At 36.2% G+C, this 16,400-nt stretch overlaps 1 protein-coding gene and 1 long non-coding RNA gene across 5 annotated transcripts in view; both read right to left on the bottom strand.

Annotated features, from left to right (window-relative positions):
* LOC5564084 (putative fatty acyl-CoA reductase CG5065) overlaps positions 1–16,400 on the bottom strand; it is a 38,213-nt gene that overhangs the window by 11,865 nt on the left and 9,948 nt on the right. Inside the window, exons 1-4 of one of the 4 annotated variants that reach the window (XM_021844375.1) lie at positions 10,395–10,463; positions 1,017–1,100; positions 839–955; positions 30–320 (exon numbers count right to left, since the gene is read on the bottom strand). In XM_021844375.1, coding sequence (XP_021700067.1) covers positions 30–320; positions 839–955; positions 1,017–1,100; positions 10,395–10,448 — 546 coding nt within the window. In that variant the 5' untranslated portion in view covers positions 10,449–10,463. Of the gene's footprint in view, positions 1–29; positions 321–838; positions 956–1,016; positions 1,101–1,640; positions 1,666–1,937; positions 2,016–10,394; positions 10,464–16,400 lie in introns of those variants that run through there. The other 3 variants (XM_021844376.1, XM_021844377.1, XM_001648359.2) reach the window with 3 other exon arrangements.
* On the bottom strand, positions 3,704–4,683 carry LOC5579523. Its single transcript, XR_002500402.1, has 2 exons — positions 4,217–4,683; positions 3,704–4,146 (listed from the first exon to the last, which is right to left on the bottom strand). It is a non-coding gene; the product is annotated as an uncharacterized LOC5579523 (long non-coding RNA).

Genomic DNA, 16,400 nt, shown 5'->3' with positions numbered 1-16,400 from the left:
GAAATGCATTATTCAATATTAGTACTTACCTTATCGCAATAGCAAAAGGCCGTTGACAGATGTAGCAAAACTTGCAGTTTCTTCATCTGTTTGCACAAATCCAGTACTCGCTTCGTGCCAACTGTGTTCATTTCTATGGCATCCTTCAGGTTTGCTTCCAGCTTGAGCGTCGCAGCGCAATGAAAAACTATTTCAGCTTCGTTGGCGAGCCTGTCAACGTCGTCTTTTGAAATGCCCAATCCATCGAATGTGATATCACCTTGTATAGGAACCAGTTTTTTGAACACTTCGGGTTTTTGGTTTTTAATACGTTGAAATAACTAAAATTGAAAACTTTCGTGGATTGAATCTGTTTTGCTATTGATTGCTAGACAATTAATTAACACATCTTTTTCACGACAACCTATGAGTAACTTTTTTCTAGGAGACGCTGTATATTAAATTGAAATGTGTTCATACGATTATAAATTCGAACAGGAGTAAGCTAACAACTAACACAATAGGAGTAAGCTAACAAGTAATACCTTTTCCCCTATTTTACATTTTGTAATATGAATTTATCATAATCTGGAAAACGAGTTCAGTGTGTAAAGAAAATTGAAAATATTTTCTAGTATGTTCGATAGAAATACTTATCAGAATGTAAATTTATAAAACATCATCCATAAACACTTCCAGTTTCTGTTGAGGTATGGTTATAGATTAATGCAGATAGACACCGCACGGATCAAGTTTTCAAACAGTCTCACCTTGCAAGGTTGCCCTTCAATCATGACTAATGAAAGCATGTTCAGGCTATGGCAACTTAATTATGAAAAAAAAAACAATCCGTACTTACCGGTAGCTTGAACCACTCGTCAAGGCGTGCTTGAGGGACCTTTCCACGCTTCGGACGAATCAGTACGTAAATCGTGCGTATTTCGGAACAGGCATACAACAGCTTTTCCAGAAGTACCTAGTTCATAAACGATATTTAATGAGTTTAAAATTCTGCAAAATATTCTAAATATTATTACCTTTCCCATGAATCCGGATCCACCTGTGACAAATATTGTCTTTCCAGCGTACCATTTTTGAACTGGAGTGAGCGACATTATGACCTGTAGAACGAAATGTGATTTTTTTTGTTAGTATAAAAATTCAAATGAACACTAAAGAGAATGAATCAGATTATATTTATATTTTAAATTTTATTGTGGCATCACTGATTTTCATATTACTTCTCTTTTTTAAAATTACAGTGTTGACTCTTCTTCAAAGGATTAAATTTTGACTGATGAAGCTTTAGAGTGGGTACTTCTAAATAAAGGAAACCTTCAAATAGAAAAAAATATTAATGGCAAAACTCAAGAAATTTAAGAAATTACTTGATTTCAGAAAAGTTGTGAATTTAGATCAGAGAAAAAGTTTGCCAAATATATCGCAATTGCAATTTCCGAAGTGTTTGTTCTTTAAGGTGAAGATGAATCGAAGCCAAAACTAAAATATTGAAGAAACGAACATCCGTTTGAGCTGAAAACTTAATCGATTGGTCGCCATCAGCAAGTGATCGACTTTGTCGGTTTTCAAATTAAACGGATGTCTGGTTCTCCAGATTTGTGTTCTTGAAAATTTTACGTTTGGCTTCAATTTATTTCCACCTTAATATAAGAGGAACTCGGGAATATTCCTGTGGATGAAGTTATTCCGGCAGGTCACTGGGTCACTGTACCGAAGCTGGCCATACTGACTTAGTTCACTTAAATGTGTTCTCATAAGCTTGTCGCAAATGTTTAGGTGCAAATTGGTCACATTATCGTAAATTTGAGGCGTCCCGGGACCCGAAAATGGACATCTGTAGGATGAATCAAATATACGAAACATGGTTATCTAATTCAATCGTATTGGCCACATTACACCTCATTTCGAAAATCATAAGAATCTTGAAATTTTCCTACCTTCAGGGACACAAAGGCATAGCACCCTCTTCACCCGACTTAGTGACCTATTAGACTAATGCAAATTCTAAAGTTGTTGCTCCCTTATGCCCTACCGTTCAATGTCAATTATGATGAAAAACATTCTCAACTTTTACGTGTAACAAATTTGATCCGTTCCAACAACTCTGAAAGCTATTCTACTGGTCTTGCTCTTCAAGACATAGAAGAAGCATTCGACAGTGTTTGGCATAAAGGCTTAATTGAGCAATTCTCGCTGAAACCAGGCCGCCATCGGCACCCATCGTTAGAATTCCAATTTTATGTCACTGATCGCTAGTTTTCGATAAAACTTAAGGGTGGTCCTTTTTGTTTTCTCAAATTGGTGGACCCCTCGTACGCAAGCTAGCTAAACAGTTTGCGAAAAAGCCCATTTTTTAATAAATATAGGGTATTTCTTCACGTGATAAGTCTCCTATTTCGCTTGGAACACATAGCAAACTTAGTGGCATCGTATAGACAAAGCATATAGCTTTCATTTAAAGTTAAAAACATGTTGGCGGCCATTTTGAATTTGGCCGCCATTTTAAATTTTGTTAGAAAAATCGTTTTTTCACCATTAGCGCACCGCTCGTTTTGAATTCTGAGATCACCATCAGAAAGCTGAGAAAAAATTGCGTAAGATAGGCTACAGAAACTAGGTGAGCAATGGTATTTACCCTATGAAATGAACGATTTTCTAAATCATGTTCTACGATTTTGACGTATATGGCGAGTGCAATCAATGAAAACATTATTTTTTGTACAACAAAGAAACAAGTTTTCAATCGTTGGTGTTTCATTTGATTAGAGTGAAGAACAAGAGTATTATTTTGAGTGAAAAAATCTAGCGGCCATCTTGGATTTTGACGCCATCTTGGTTTTAATTAAAAGAATGAATTTTTCACCTTGATAGCACAAGTAGCATGTCGAATTCAGAGGCTACCAATAAAAACAAGGTTACGTATACTCTTCTTATTATTACTCTTTATTTTCTTGACGTTACGTCCCTACCGGAACCGAGCCTGATACTAAGCTTGATTAATTATAAATACAGGTTATTAAATAGGAATTTTCTTTTATAATGCGATTTTTAATATCAGAATAATTCTTCGACAAACCTTTTTTTTTTAATTCAGTAATTATTAATAAATAAATGTATTGAATAAAAACCGTCCCAAAAATTGATTGAAATGAACAAACATTTTTATCTCATATGCATTTTTGTCATTGAATGTAGTTTATAAATTGCGCGTTTGGACCAGGGTTGTTAACGTTAATTAACGATTAACGCCGTTTCGTTAATTCGTTAACGTTGATTGTAACGCTTAACGAATCTTCCGTTGACTCGTTTCAAATTGTTGAATAACGGTAACGTTAACGTTTAGCGTTGATTTAACGTCAACGGCTTCGTTATTTTTAACGTTAACTATATGGTATCTGGATATTGTGATACCTAGCTTAAACAGGATTGAAAATCTTTTTTTTTAATGCAAAGGAATCTAAGTGACAGTTTGAACGATTTTTAGTTAAATATACTGAAATGTTCTCATGTTTTCAAGCTATACAACAATATTTCGAAATGATTTTTTCCTTGAATATTTCTTTTAGAATAATTTGTAGGAGATTAGCTTGTTTCTTTTTACTTTCATATGTTTTGTATGCTGGAAAACTCAAATTTTCTCAGAAGTAAATTTTTGCCCCCTCAACTGAGTACATGAGAAAAAGCATAGAATAAAACAGTTTGGTCAATGTAACCTCAATAAATATTTATTTATTATATAATACATTATAAAAAGCTGATGTATGTATTTCGAAGTGCTCAACAAGTGCCATAGAAAGTGGGTGCCTCATCCATCGTTGTCTTTTAAGAGTAATATACTTTTACAGACAAGAACTGCCTGCAATACGAAGTGTTGTTGAAAACATGGCCTTGAATTAAAACAAACTGAAAGTTATTCCTGGTTCATACAGTACTTAGGTAGGTACATGAATTGATCCTTGATGAAGCAGCGTGATCAGGGAGTTTTTCGTTTCATGTTCATACTGATTTTTGGATACTTTCTACCAGATCAATTTCTGTCGGTCAACAGGAGACACCATCTGGAAGACGTAAGCGGCACACTTGAGATCGGCGTCGTCGTTTATCCAATCGAGAACTCGGTTTATAGGTATACCATTATCGGTCTTGCTATAGAACGGGTAACAAAATGGATTAAGGGCTAGAAGTCTCCTTTTTATGGTGGAATCCGAATTCTTACTTGATGACCACTCAACGATCCCGTTCCAATATCCTAGTGCTGAAATTTTACGGATCGGCGCGTGTCGTGACTTGGAGCCACTTGAGTACTGGATTGAGACGACGGAAGCCACCTTCTGATTGGAAATACAGCGAAAACGTATGACAGATCGGTACAATCAAGCTGACTGTTGAATGCAGAATGATGAATTTTCCTTAGAAACGGACATGCATAGAAACGATTTGTTTACGGAAATAACAAAAAAATTCCCCGCAGCTCCAGCTGATAATCAACGTTCGATTAGCGATACCCGTTAACGTTAATTAAACGCAACCCGTTGACGTTGACGCTAACTACAGTGGAAATCAACGCAACGGTGTTAACGTTGACCAACAAACAATTTAACGTTAACGGCGTTGATCGTTGATTAACGTTAACAACCCTGGTTTGGACATTAGCAGGTTTTTTTTTCTCTGTTCGGATGCGCCACTGCGACCAGTATTTAGATCTATTGTGGCATTACCCGTATCCTTAGTGTATAGTGCATGTCGCATTACTCCATTTCCATTGATAGGTAATGAAGCATCGATTTCTGTACAGTTCTTGTTTTGATTCATCAGATATTGATGAAAATCGACTATGATGTAAAGGTCCCGCTATTTATACCCTTCATAGAAATTTACATCTCAGCGAAAGCGCCCCTTAGCAAACATAATAGATTTAATTTCTGAGGAACCAAATCGGTACTACTGATATTTGACCATGCAACGGAACTCTAGTCACATCCTTGTTTCGCTTTTAGTTTAGTCCCAGAAAAATACTAGAAAAAAGGGGCTTTGTGCTAGCAGCAAACCGAATCAAGCTAGAAAATTTGTTCAGTAATCAGAATTCACGTGAGTCCTTGAATTACCAGTACTTAACAGTCCTTGTTGGTTAATACTCATGATTGTTATCCTGGCTTCAAGTGTAGTCTCGGGACTGACCAACTCCGAGTCTTTAACCATCTGCTAGGTAAAATAGATTTTTTTCAGAAACTGTTGCCAGTAACAAGGACTTTGTACCGCGAATCCTTGAATTACCAGAACATATTACCCTAGCCCGATAAACAAGATGAGACTAGGATTCAAATTGGTAGATCTTACCCCGTAATGCACCACGAAAAGGTGATCTACCCGCGTTACGGGTACGCAGGTTTTATGGTAATATCTGTAGTTTTAACGTAAAACATTGCCAAAAGTGCATTAATTAAGAAAAGAAATCTTAAATTTTTAAGCAAAAAAAACCTTGATTTTCTGAACCATGTAGTATCATCTTGAGGTTGGGAAATATGGTGGCCATCTTGGATTTAGACGCCATCTTAGTTTTTAGCAGTTGAATGATTTTTACCATCTCAATTAATTAAATTATAAGACATCCGTTAAAAAAAAAACAGATTTTTTATTTCATAGGTTTAAGACAAAATAAATGAAAGAATTAATGCTGTTCTTCAAATCGAAGATATGCAGAATAATCATTCAGATAGCAAATAAGCGTTAAAAAATCCTACTTGATAATTTGTTTTTGAAGCTAGTTAAGCTGAGGGGCTGGCTCTGTTCCAGTAGGGACGTAATGTCAGGAAAAAAAAGAACAAGAAGAAGAGTAAGTGTAACGGTAGCATTGAAATTCAACATGTTGAGTGCTATCAAGGTTAAAACTCATTCTACTACTTAAATCCAAGATGGCCGCCAGATTTTTTCACTCAAAATAATACTCTTATTCTTCACTCGACTCGAATGAAACACCAATGATTGAAAACTTGTTTCTTTGTTGTTCAAACAATAATGTTTACATTGATTGCACTCGCCATATACGTCAAAATCGTAGAACATGATTTAGAAAATCGTTCATTTCATAGGGTAAATACCATTGCTCACCTAGTTTCTGTAGCCTATCTTACGCAATTTTTCCTCAGCTTTCTGATGGTGATCTCAGAATTCAAAACGAGCGGTGCGCTAATGGTGAAAAAACGATTTTTCTAACAAAATTCAATATGGCGGCCAAATTCAAAATGGCCGCCAAAATTTTTTTAACTTTGAAAGCAAGCTATATCCTTTCTCTATACGATGCCACTAAGTTTGCTATGTGTTCCAGGCGAAATAGGAGACATATCACGTGAAGAAATACCCTATATTTATCAAAATATGGGCTTTTTCGCAAACTGTTTAGCTAGCTGACGTACGAGGGGTCCATCAATTTGAGAAAACAAAAAGGACCACCCTTAAGTTTTATCGAAAACTAGCGATCAGTGACATAAAATTGGAATTCTAACGATGGGTGCCGATGGCGGCCTGGTTTCAGCGAGAATTGCTCAATTGTAAAATTTAAAAAAAAACTTCAATTTTCCAACATACATTGTTAGAATAATTCAAAGTTATCTGTCAAATCGTACACTCCAGGTCAATTATCAGAACTCCAGGTCTGAAAGACTTCCTGTAAGAGCTGGTGTTCCTCAAGGCAGCATTTTGGGACCAATATTATACAATATTTTCACATCTGACCAACCTGAGTTTCCTCAGGGATGTCAAAAATCCTTGTTTGCGGATGACACAGGCCTCTCCCCCAAAGGACGAAGTCTGCGTGTCGTCTGTAGTCGATTGCAAAAAAGTTTGGATGTTTTTTCTTCATACTTGCAAAAATGGAAGATTTCTCCCAATGCTTCCAAAACTCAACTAATAATATTCCCAGAAAAACCAACAGCTCTTTATTTGAAACCTTCAAGTACACATGTTGGGGCCCAGATAGCCGTAGCGGTAAACGCGCAGCTATTCAGCAAGACCAAGCTGAGGGTCGTGGGTTCGAATCCCACCGGTCGAGGATCTGTTCGGGTTGGAAATTTTCTCGACTTCCCAGGGCATAGAGTATCTTCGTACCTGCCACACGATATACGCATGCAAAAATGGTCATTGGCATAGTAAGCTCTCAGTTAATAACTGTGGAAGTGCTCACAAGAACACTAAGCTGAGAAGCAGGCTCTGTCCTAGTGGGGACGTAATGCCAGAAAGAAGAAGAAGAAGAAGAAGTACACATGTTGTAACGATGAGAGGGGTTCCGATAAATTGGTCAGATGAAGTTAAGTATCTGGGGCTCATGCTAGATAAGAATTTAACTTTCAAAAATCACATTGAGGGCATTCAAGCCAAATGTAATAAATATGTAAAATGTCTCTATCCACTTATTAATAGAAAATCAAAACATAGTATTAACCTTCGAGCTGTCGCGCTGTTGTACTTTGTACAACAGCTGTGATTTATATGCTATCATTTCGCAACAAAGATATCTATCGACACCAAACCAAAATGTATTCCTCAAGAATCTTCTTAAGAACAATACTCGACAGTTTTTATTTACAGTATGACCCTTATATTGCGGTAAAATCAACGAATGTACATGGAAGTCGCATAAAAATGAACGCACTGAACGGTTCGAGTAAACCACAATTTGAAATCGGTATATCTCAAAATCTAGATAATTTAGAAACTTGGGGTCTTCAGTAAAGTTGTTCTGGAGATGAAGCGCTATCTTATGGTACCTCATTGAATTCGGAATTTGACCGCTAGGTGGCACTAGTGAGCATGGAAGTTTTACATTTGTTTTGCAGATAATTCAGTATCCTGACCATTTAGAAAGATGGCGTCTTCGGCAAAGTTGTTCAGTTAGTTAAGGACAATCATTGTTCGAGCTAGTTGATTCGAAATTTTGCCACTAGGCGGCGCTAGTGAGCATGAAACTTTTGTTTGCGGATATCTCAGGAGCCTGACCCTTTAGAAAGATAACATAGCGGCGCTAATGAAAAAATGATATTTTTGTTTTGCAATACAGCAGGATCTTGATTTCTTAGATATGCACCTTCGGCAAAGTTGTTCAGAAGCTCAGAGGCTATCATTATTTTACAAAATCTCGAACTTTAAGGATTGAACAAAGAAAGAATTTGAGCTACTGAACAATCGCCATCTTTCTAAGTGATCAGGCTCCTGAGATATTCGCGAAACAAATGTTTTATGCTCACTAGCGCAGCCTAGTGGCAAAATTTTGAATCAACTAGCTCAAACAATGATAGTCCTTGAGCTACCGAACAACTTTGCCGAAGATGCCATCTTTCTAAGTAGTCAGGATCCTGAGATCTGTGAAACAAAAGTTTCATGCTCACTAGCGCCGCCTAATGGCAAAATCCCGAATTTCTTGTCTAAAATAATGATAGCCCTTGAGCTACTGAACAATTTTGTCGAAGACGTCATCTTTCTAAGTGGTCAGACTCCTGGGATATTCGCAAAACCAAGGGTGTTGTACAAAGTACAACGCGTGACTACTCGCGTTACAAAACTTTGCGCGACGACCGAAAGGTTAAAAACAAGCTTTTGATATTCAAGCAAATTTCCTGGCCTGCCATGTTGTATGCTGTACCAATATGGACTATAGCTGTTGTAAAACCAGAAAGAAAGCTCTGCAGAGAATACAAAATCAAATTTTGAAAATGATTTTGAAGCTTCCTCCCTGGTATAGTACTAATGAGTTACATAGAATATCCAATGTTGAAACATGGAAACAAATGTCAAATAAAAGAATTAACAATTTCAGGCAAAAATCGTTACAATCTTCTATTGCCACGATTAATGCGTTATATATTTAGGTAAAATTGGGTTAAGTAATTTAAAAAGTGTTTTTTTTTCTCTTATAAGCAGGTGAAATCAACTCACCTGTAAATGAAATGTAATATGTTGTTAACAAAATGTTAATAAAATCTTAGATTTGTTTTACCAAATTAGGATGATAGTGTTGTCTAATAACACAGAACACCTAGATTTAAGAAATGAATGTAATGTTTAAAATGATGCTAATAAAAAATAAAAAAAAAACGAAACATCAGCATCATTGAAAGGAATTACCGCAGATCAATTTGCCCCCGGATGCCGGTAGGTACTAATGACACTCTGAGCTTATTGCATTGCTCATATTGTGTCTATTATTGTGAAGATCACGGAGGTAAAGCAGCTTCTTAATAACTCTTCTGTTCTGTCCATCAAATTCAACCCCTTCCATGAAGGTCTACCGTGTCTGAAAATCAAAGTGAAGCTACGTTACCTTCGCAAAAAAAAAAGAAAAATTTCCCAACGTTTGCGTTTGCATGGGGCACTATCGATGTGAAGTGGGCATGCATGATCGCAGACGAAGAAAATAAATGAAGGTCACATCAGCCGGCGGGGTGGCATACTGCAGCAAAAAAAAATACCGCGAAGTTTTTCCATGGTGATGAATATCAAAGGAAAACGTTCCATGTATAATGTATTCTTCTGCTTTACGTTACCATTGGAAAATTACCTACCTCTTCAACTTAGGCTGTGTTGCTAATAGTGAATTAAGTTGAAATTTGACATAAAACAAATATCGAATATAATCCTGCTTGGAGAGCAGATTAATAGTTGACCGGTGTGTTACGACGTTCATGAGATTTCCAGAAAATTGGAAGCCACCGCCTCTGGAATGTTAAGGCTCACTAGGCAACTTGGAGACCTAATCAATGTGCTGCATTTTTAAGGTGATATTAAGATGGAACGAAGCCAAACCTCAAATTTGCAAGAGCACATATCTGGAGAACCAAACATTTGTTCAAGCTGAAAATTGATTCGCTTGGTCACTAGCTGGTGGTGACCAATCAATTAAGTTTTCAGCTCAAAAGGGTGCTCGATTCTCCAGATTTGTGCTTTTGAAAATTTGAAGTTTGGCTTCAATTCATCTTCACCTTAACTGACGAAGAATAATAGTTCAACATGCACAGTAACTTAGAGGTGCCAAATAAGCGTGTGTTCGAATAAGGTAGTATGATAAGTTTTTCTTCACCGACCCTCTAATTCGTAAATAGAAGTGACAATCTACAAGTTTGGTAGCATTTTCTCTACTACAGAACACTAAAACTTCGATCTTGTAACATTTTTGTCATAGTGATACTATTCTAGTATACTCCTAATATAGCCCTAAAGGTTTATCGTCAAAAATACTATAACGCTCTAGGGAAGATAGATTGAAATTTTTAAAATTTGGGTTTATTTGAATTTTTGGCAACTATATTTGGTCATCTGCTGCGGAACAATTAGATGAAACAATCAATCAATTTTTCTGATGAATACGATAAAGCCTAACAAGTCAGCTGCAAATTGTGACGTACCTGTTTACTTATCTGCTGCTTAAATTGATGATGCGATAAAACAGTAATGATCATTAGATTTATAAAGGTGTTTTGCTGCTCAGCTCATTGGCTACCATGTACACTGTACATTGTACTGCCACAGTTTACATGCCTCGTTAAGCTACAAATACCGGCATGAAATCAATTTTAACCACACGTGACACTAAGCATGAAGCCGAAATAATCAGTGGAGTATTCTGTTCCTACTTGTTTCCCAGTGGATTTGATGTTTTTAGCAAGTTGCGCTCAATTATGACATATTATATTGCGGCGCTTATATTAAATCCACATCCAGCGGCGGCGGTAACGCGCAGAAGATATGCGCGCAATTCAAACGCAACGTCAAAATTCAAGTAGGCTTGGATTTTTTCGTCCTTCAAGGACACAAGTGTTTCAAATTTGCTAAATCTGAAACATTTTGTGATTTTCATTATCACTGCGACGGTATATCAACATTTTCAGATAATCGCATTACGTGGATTTATCTTGCAGAGCACAATACATTTTTTCCAGGATTTTTTTTCATTAGTATTATTTCAAACATTACATTTATTTCTTATGTCAAGCGTGTGCTAGAATAAGGGCGTAAGTCGCATGATCGATTTCTCTTCATCGATCCTCTCTTCTGTGAATAAAGGTGACAAGATGCAAGTTTGTCAGCATTTTTTCACCTCAGGACGCAAGATTGCATCACTGCCAAGCGACAAACCCGCATCTTGTCACCTTTATTAACAGAAGAGAGGATCGATGAAGAGAAATCGATCATGCGACTTACGCCCTTATTCTAGCTTGATGTATAGGTGTTCTATGAAAGGCAACACTACCATTTTAATTTGGTTCAACTAAATTAAGCTTTTATAAACATTTTGTTAACAAAACATTACATTTCATTTGCCGTTGCAGTTCAGAATTTTTATAGTTGAGTAAATTTCACCTGCCTTTAAGAGAAAAAAAAAACGCTTTTAATGAACTTAACCTAAATACTTCACGCCTTTATCGTGATAATGGAAGATTGCAATGATTTTTCTCTAAAATTATTAATAATTTTATTCAACATTTGTTCCAATGCTTCACCGTTGAATATTCTATGTAATTCATTAGTACTATACCAGGGAGGAAGCTTCAGAATCATTTTCAATTTTTTTTGGATCCTCTATACTCTATAGAGCTTTAATTCTGGTATTACAACAGCTAGTCCATATTGGTACAGCATCCAACATGGCTGGCCTGAATATTAGCTCGTTCTGAAGACAAAGATTTGATTTTCTATTGATAAGTGCACGCAGAAGAATTTCTTTATTTTGAGATTACTATCTTGTTAATTACTCTTACTTACGAACAATTAGTTGTTTCGAAGTAAAATTAACACTAAATTATCCTATTTTAACAAAGCTCCATTAAGGACTGTTCATTTAAGAAAGTGGACACATATTTTTTAAAGCAAACTGTTTATTTTCGAACAAATTCATGAGTTCTCTTGAAATACATGGAAATCAAAGTAATCTCGACCAGATTCACATAATTTTGAAGATTTATTGAGCATTCCTGGATAATGCTCTGACTTTTCTCTTGATGCCTCCCATCGGATTTTGCACAACTTTCTTCGTAACTTTTCTTTATGTTACTTACCAAATTTTCTTGAAAAAATCCATGGAACTTGCTTATCTTCCATCCTTCTTAAGATGTCGTTTGATTATTGCCCAATATTTCCAAATGGGGCGTAGTTATGGACAATTCGATAGAATCTGCCATGTTTCAACAAATTCGACTTTTTCATTCTTTATCATCTCCAAAGTAGCTGAAGCATAGTGAGTCGATGCCAGGCCTGGCCAAAACAATGGAGGCTTGTTATACTTTCGGTAGATGGGCAGAAGACGTTTTTAAATGCATTCAGTTCTGTAATTTTCGCCGTTGATTGAACCCGTTGTGAAAAATGTAGTACTTTTCATACCGCAGGAGCAAATTGCTTGCCATAAAAAACTTTTTTTCCCAAATTTTTCTGTTCGGATGTATTGCACGTCGTCATAAGCATCTGTTTTCGATACATTGTTGAAAAATTGGAATTTGGACACTTCGCGATTTAAGCCAAATCTCGGAACGACAGCTTTTTTGAACACCATTTGTGCAGAATAAATCTGCGTGTCGCCATGTTAAACCGACCTATCGCTTGGAATTTCAACTGTTTTGATGTCAACTTTCTTCTGCTGTCAAAATAAACACTCGAGTACACACTGAAACAAAATTTGAATTTTTTCCTTGGAATTTTCACACCAAAATGTTAACAATCAGGTGTCCACTTTCTTTAATGAACAGTCCTTAAGGCATCCTATTTTAACGAAGCTCCCATAAATTTTGGAGTAATCCACGGAAGAGAAGGATTGGGCATACATTTGGGATCTATTATCATATATATATATATATATATATATTATATATAATATATATATATATATATATATATATATATAATATATATATATATATATATATATATATATATATATATATATATATATATATATATATATATATATATATATATATATATATATATATATATATATATATATATATATATATATTATATATATATTTTTTATTTCATAGTGTTTTTTAATGTAGTTCAAGACAATTGCGGTGCGCATCCTCTGAATGATTGACGATTTAGCCTTTTTTATGATGAGAAACTTGAGCACTACACGATTTGTAAATTCGATGGCCTTTAGGGTTCATTCACAAATTTCATAACGCCAAAAATGACCATTTTTGACACCCACCCACCCCCTCGTAACGCTTTTTGGATGAATATTCTACGAATTTTGTATGAGCCGTAACATTTCGAGGACACCCACCCACCCCCTTCAGCGTTATGAAATTTGTGAACAGGCCCTTATACCAGTCATTGGCACGTTAATAATTTCATATACTTTAAGGCTAAGTAGCCCGTCTAAGTTTTGGCAACAATGATGACTTTTCAGCTTGCATTTCAAAGTGATAAAACTCAGTCTTAATAGTTTATATTGACTTGAAAAAGTATCACCGTACGCACTAACATGCATAAAGTATGCTGATACTTGTCAGTGTGTCAGTGCAAAACCAACTGATTTTCTTTGATTCGAAATCGTGAGATGAATTAGCAACAATCATCAACGACGCGTACAAATTTCAATGACGGCCTACTTCGCATTAATAGCATTAGGAAAAAGACTCGTGTCTGTATTGTCTCAGATTAAACCGTTCAAAAATAAATTTTCAAGAAGTAAGAATGCTAAAACTATGGATTTATCGGCCTAAAATCACAGTCACGTTACTTCAAAGTACATATATCTGTACGGCATTCAGATGCCACAATAAAGCAATTTACGCTTCCGTGAAAAGCGTCAATTTAATGAATGCAATTATCAACGGTCGGATGTTGAGCATCTACTAGTAAACCTTTTGGTGTATTCGATATACTGAGAGTTGCATAAGAAAATGGCACATTTGCTGGAAAGCCGATCTTCAATCTCTGCAAAATGCGCAACTTGATTTCATTGTGCAACAACTTCAAGTAATTTGTCTCGGCGGGAGTGAAGAGTTTGCCTCTGCATCTTATGGCGCTCACGAAATATACTCGAAGTATTCAATTTTGCTGCTGCTTATTGACCTTCTTCGGTGGCACAACACGTGCCATTCATAACTGCATCAATCTGAGCATCGTGCATGTATAAGCTGTTGATTGATCAAAGACTTTACTTTTTGTTTACTTAGACAGTGTATTGCAGATTACCACCTAATTGAAGTAGCCGCAATGCGTCAGCTTATATGTGTTTTGATGTCGACTTGAATCGGTCAATTTAATTTTATACGATCCTGCATCCATCGATCTTCATTGCTTGAAATATTTAATATTTTCTTTGGCTTGCCACTTCTTGTGTGAGAAAAAGCGAATGCAAGGCCATTATGTCAAGGTCGCATCACCTCTGAGAGCAACGAATGCATCACATTGTAAGTCGTTTCTGATGATCGTAGACATATTTTTCTTTGTGGTTCACTGTTCTATGACGCAAGCATAACTCTTTACTTCTTTTTTTTCTTTTGCATTTGCCTTGAGCACAACACTTGAGCCCAATGTGAGTGGCAATTGTTCAGTTAACCGAAAGCCGTAGAAGGTCTAGCTAGAGCCCTCTTATTATGGATTTCGTATGGCTATATTTTCGGACCGAGGCTTGCAAGTGAAAGTAACAAATTCATCGATTCGGCGCGTTGGGAAGCCTACCCCGAACTGATAAATGCTAAAGATCCGGTTAATGAGATTAATGCACAACAGCGGCAAAGTATTAACTTACATTGTTCAATCGTAAAGAAATGCAATAATCCACAATCTTGTATTAGCAGCTCTTTTACATATTTTATCTGCATCTGTTTAGCAATCATGCCATAGCCTTTATATCGTATGCTTGATAGTTGCATCTACGGACCATCGATCTATTTTACATATTACTGGAAACCACAGCCTATTTCGAATTTAAATTAACTACCCTGTTCAAGATCATCTGGTAGTACCGAATGGTGGATGCAACATGAGGATGTTTAGTAAGTATTATAATTAATGGCTTCCAAAGAACAGATACCAATGTGAATAATATAATAATGACAATCGTCGTAAGACAGTCTCGTCGGTTGGGAAAGCATTCAAAATAGAGTATTCTTCTCAGTGTTGTGTTCTAAGGCACTTCTACAGTTTTGAATTGGGAGCATTCTTGGTTAAAGCTGCCCATTTTACATTCGTATTTGTAATGACAAGCATGATTGTAAAGTAAGTTCAAGATCGTGTTTAAAGTAGAGAAAAAAATGCTAGATCATACGGGTATTGATATCAGACACATTCAGTTTGGCTTTTCTTATAGCCACGGACGTTAACACTAGATTAAAGAAGGGTTCAAATAGTCGTACCGCTAAGCAATTCATATGCTGAAGGAGGTAGGTTTTGGGTGCATAACCGTAAGATGGTATGAAATTCGTGGTTATCAATTTCTACGAACATATTAGAAATCGCTGAAATCCCAAAGATTTTCTAAAAAAAAATAGCGGAATCTGTCAACTCTAAGGGGACGCCAAATGAGCTTGAAGTTTGTATGAAGAAAATCTACGAAATATATGAAGAAAACGGTTCCAATTACATTTTCGACCATAAGTGGCGCTGTAGTCGATAAATTTCTTTCATTTTTTATTTGAAGACTCTCCAACCAATGCCCAACCAACCAATCTTTCGATTTTCTTTATAGATCTTTGTCCAACGACGGCGATTGCTAGTGATTCAAAACGAATCGGTATCGCTCGCTTTCGAAAATCATTGACTGGTTAACGGGTAGTAAATCAACTGCAACAATCCGGAAGTCAAAAAAAGTCTATTTTGATACAATGTTGTGTTCTACAATGTTATTTGATGCACCACATACATTGGGTTCATTGAAAACAGATAACATACAAATAATTTTGTGCTGGAAATTGTTTGTTTTTCGCTTACACTGTTTACAGTTTTATCAAAATACATTTATACAGTAGACTGGCCCTTAAACCAAAAAGTTGTAGAACTCAACGGGGCACCCCCTAGATATGTGCCATAAGGTAAGAAAAAAGCTCTCCCAGCTGGCGCTTTCGATTCGTAGTTTGTATGGAATATTCGTTTCAAATATATTGAAAATTCACACTATGTCACTGTTTCGTTCCGTATACTAGTTAATCGCGTTCATTTGAACCCAGAATGACAAATTCACTAGTTGATACCCTAATAAACATAGTTGCAGAAGGTTGTATCTGGATTCATGCTCATTTTCATCAACCTTTCAGTTGTTGAAAGTTAGGCTTAGATCAGCACCCCCGTACAATCACATATATGCATGTACCTTGTACCGCAGCTCGCCCAGCGTCATAGGTGACTATGATGCGCTTAGTGGCTACCACCCAGCTAAGTTGAAGAAATACTAAGCAATATTGCAAATC

Source organism: Aedes aegypti, chromosome 2 (assembly GCF_002204515.2).
Source record: "Aedes aegypti strain LVP_AGWG chromosome 2, AaegL5.0 Primary Assembly, whole genome shotgun sequence".
In the NCBI taxonomy this organism is placed as follows: Eukaryota; Metazoa; Arthropoda; class Insecta; order Diptera; family Culicidae; genus Aedes; species Aedes aegypti.
The sequence above is the reverse complement of the archived record's forward strand: the minus strand, read 5'-3'. Positions and strand labels throughout refer to the sequence as shown.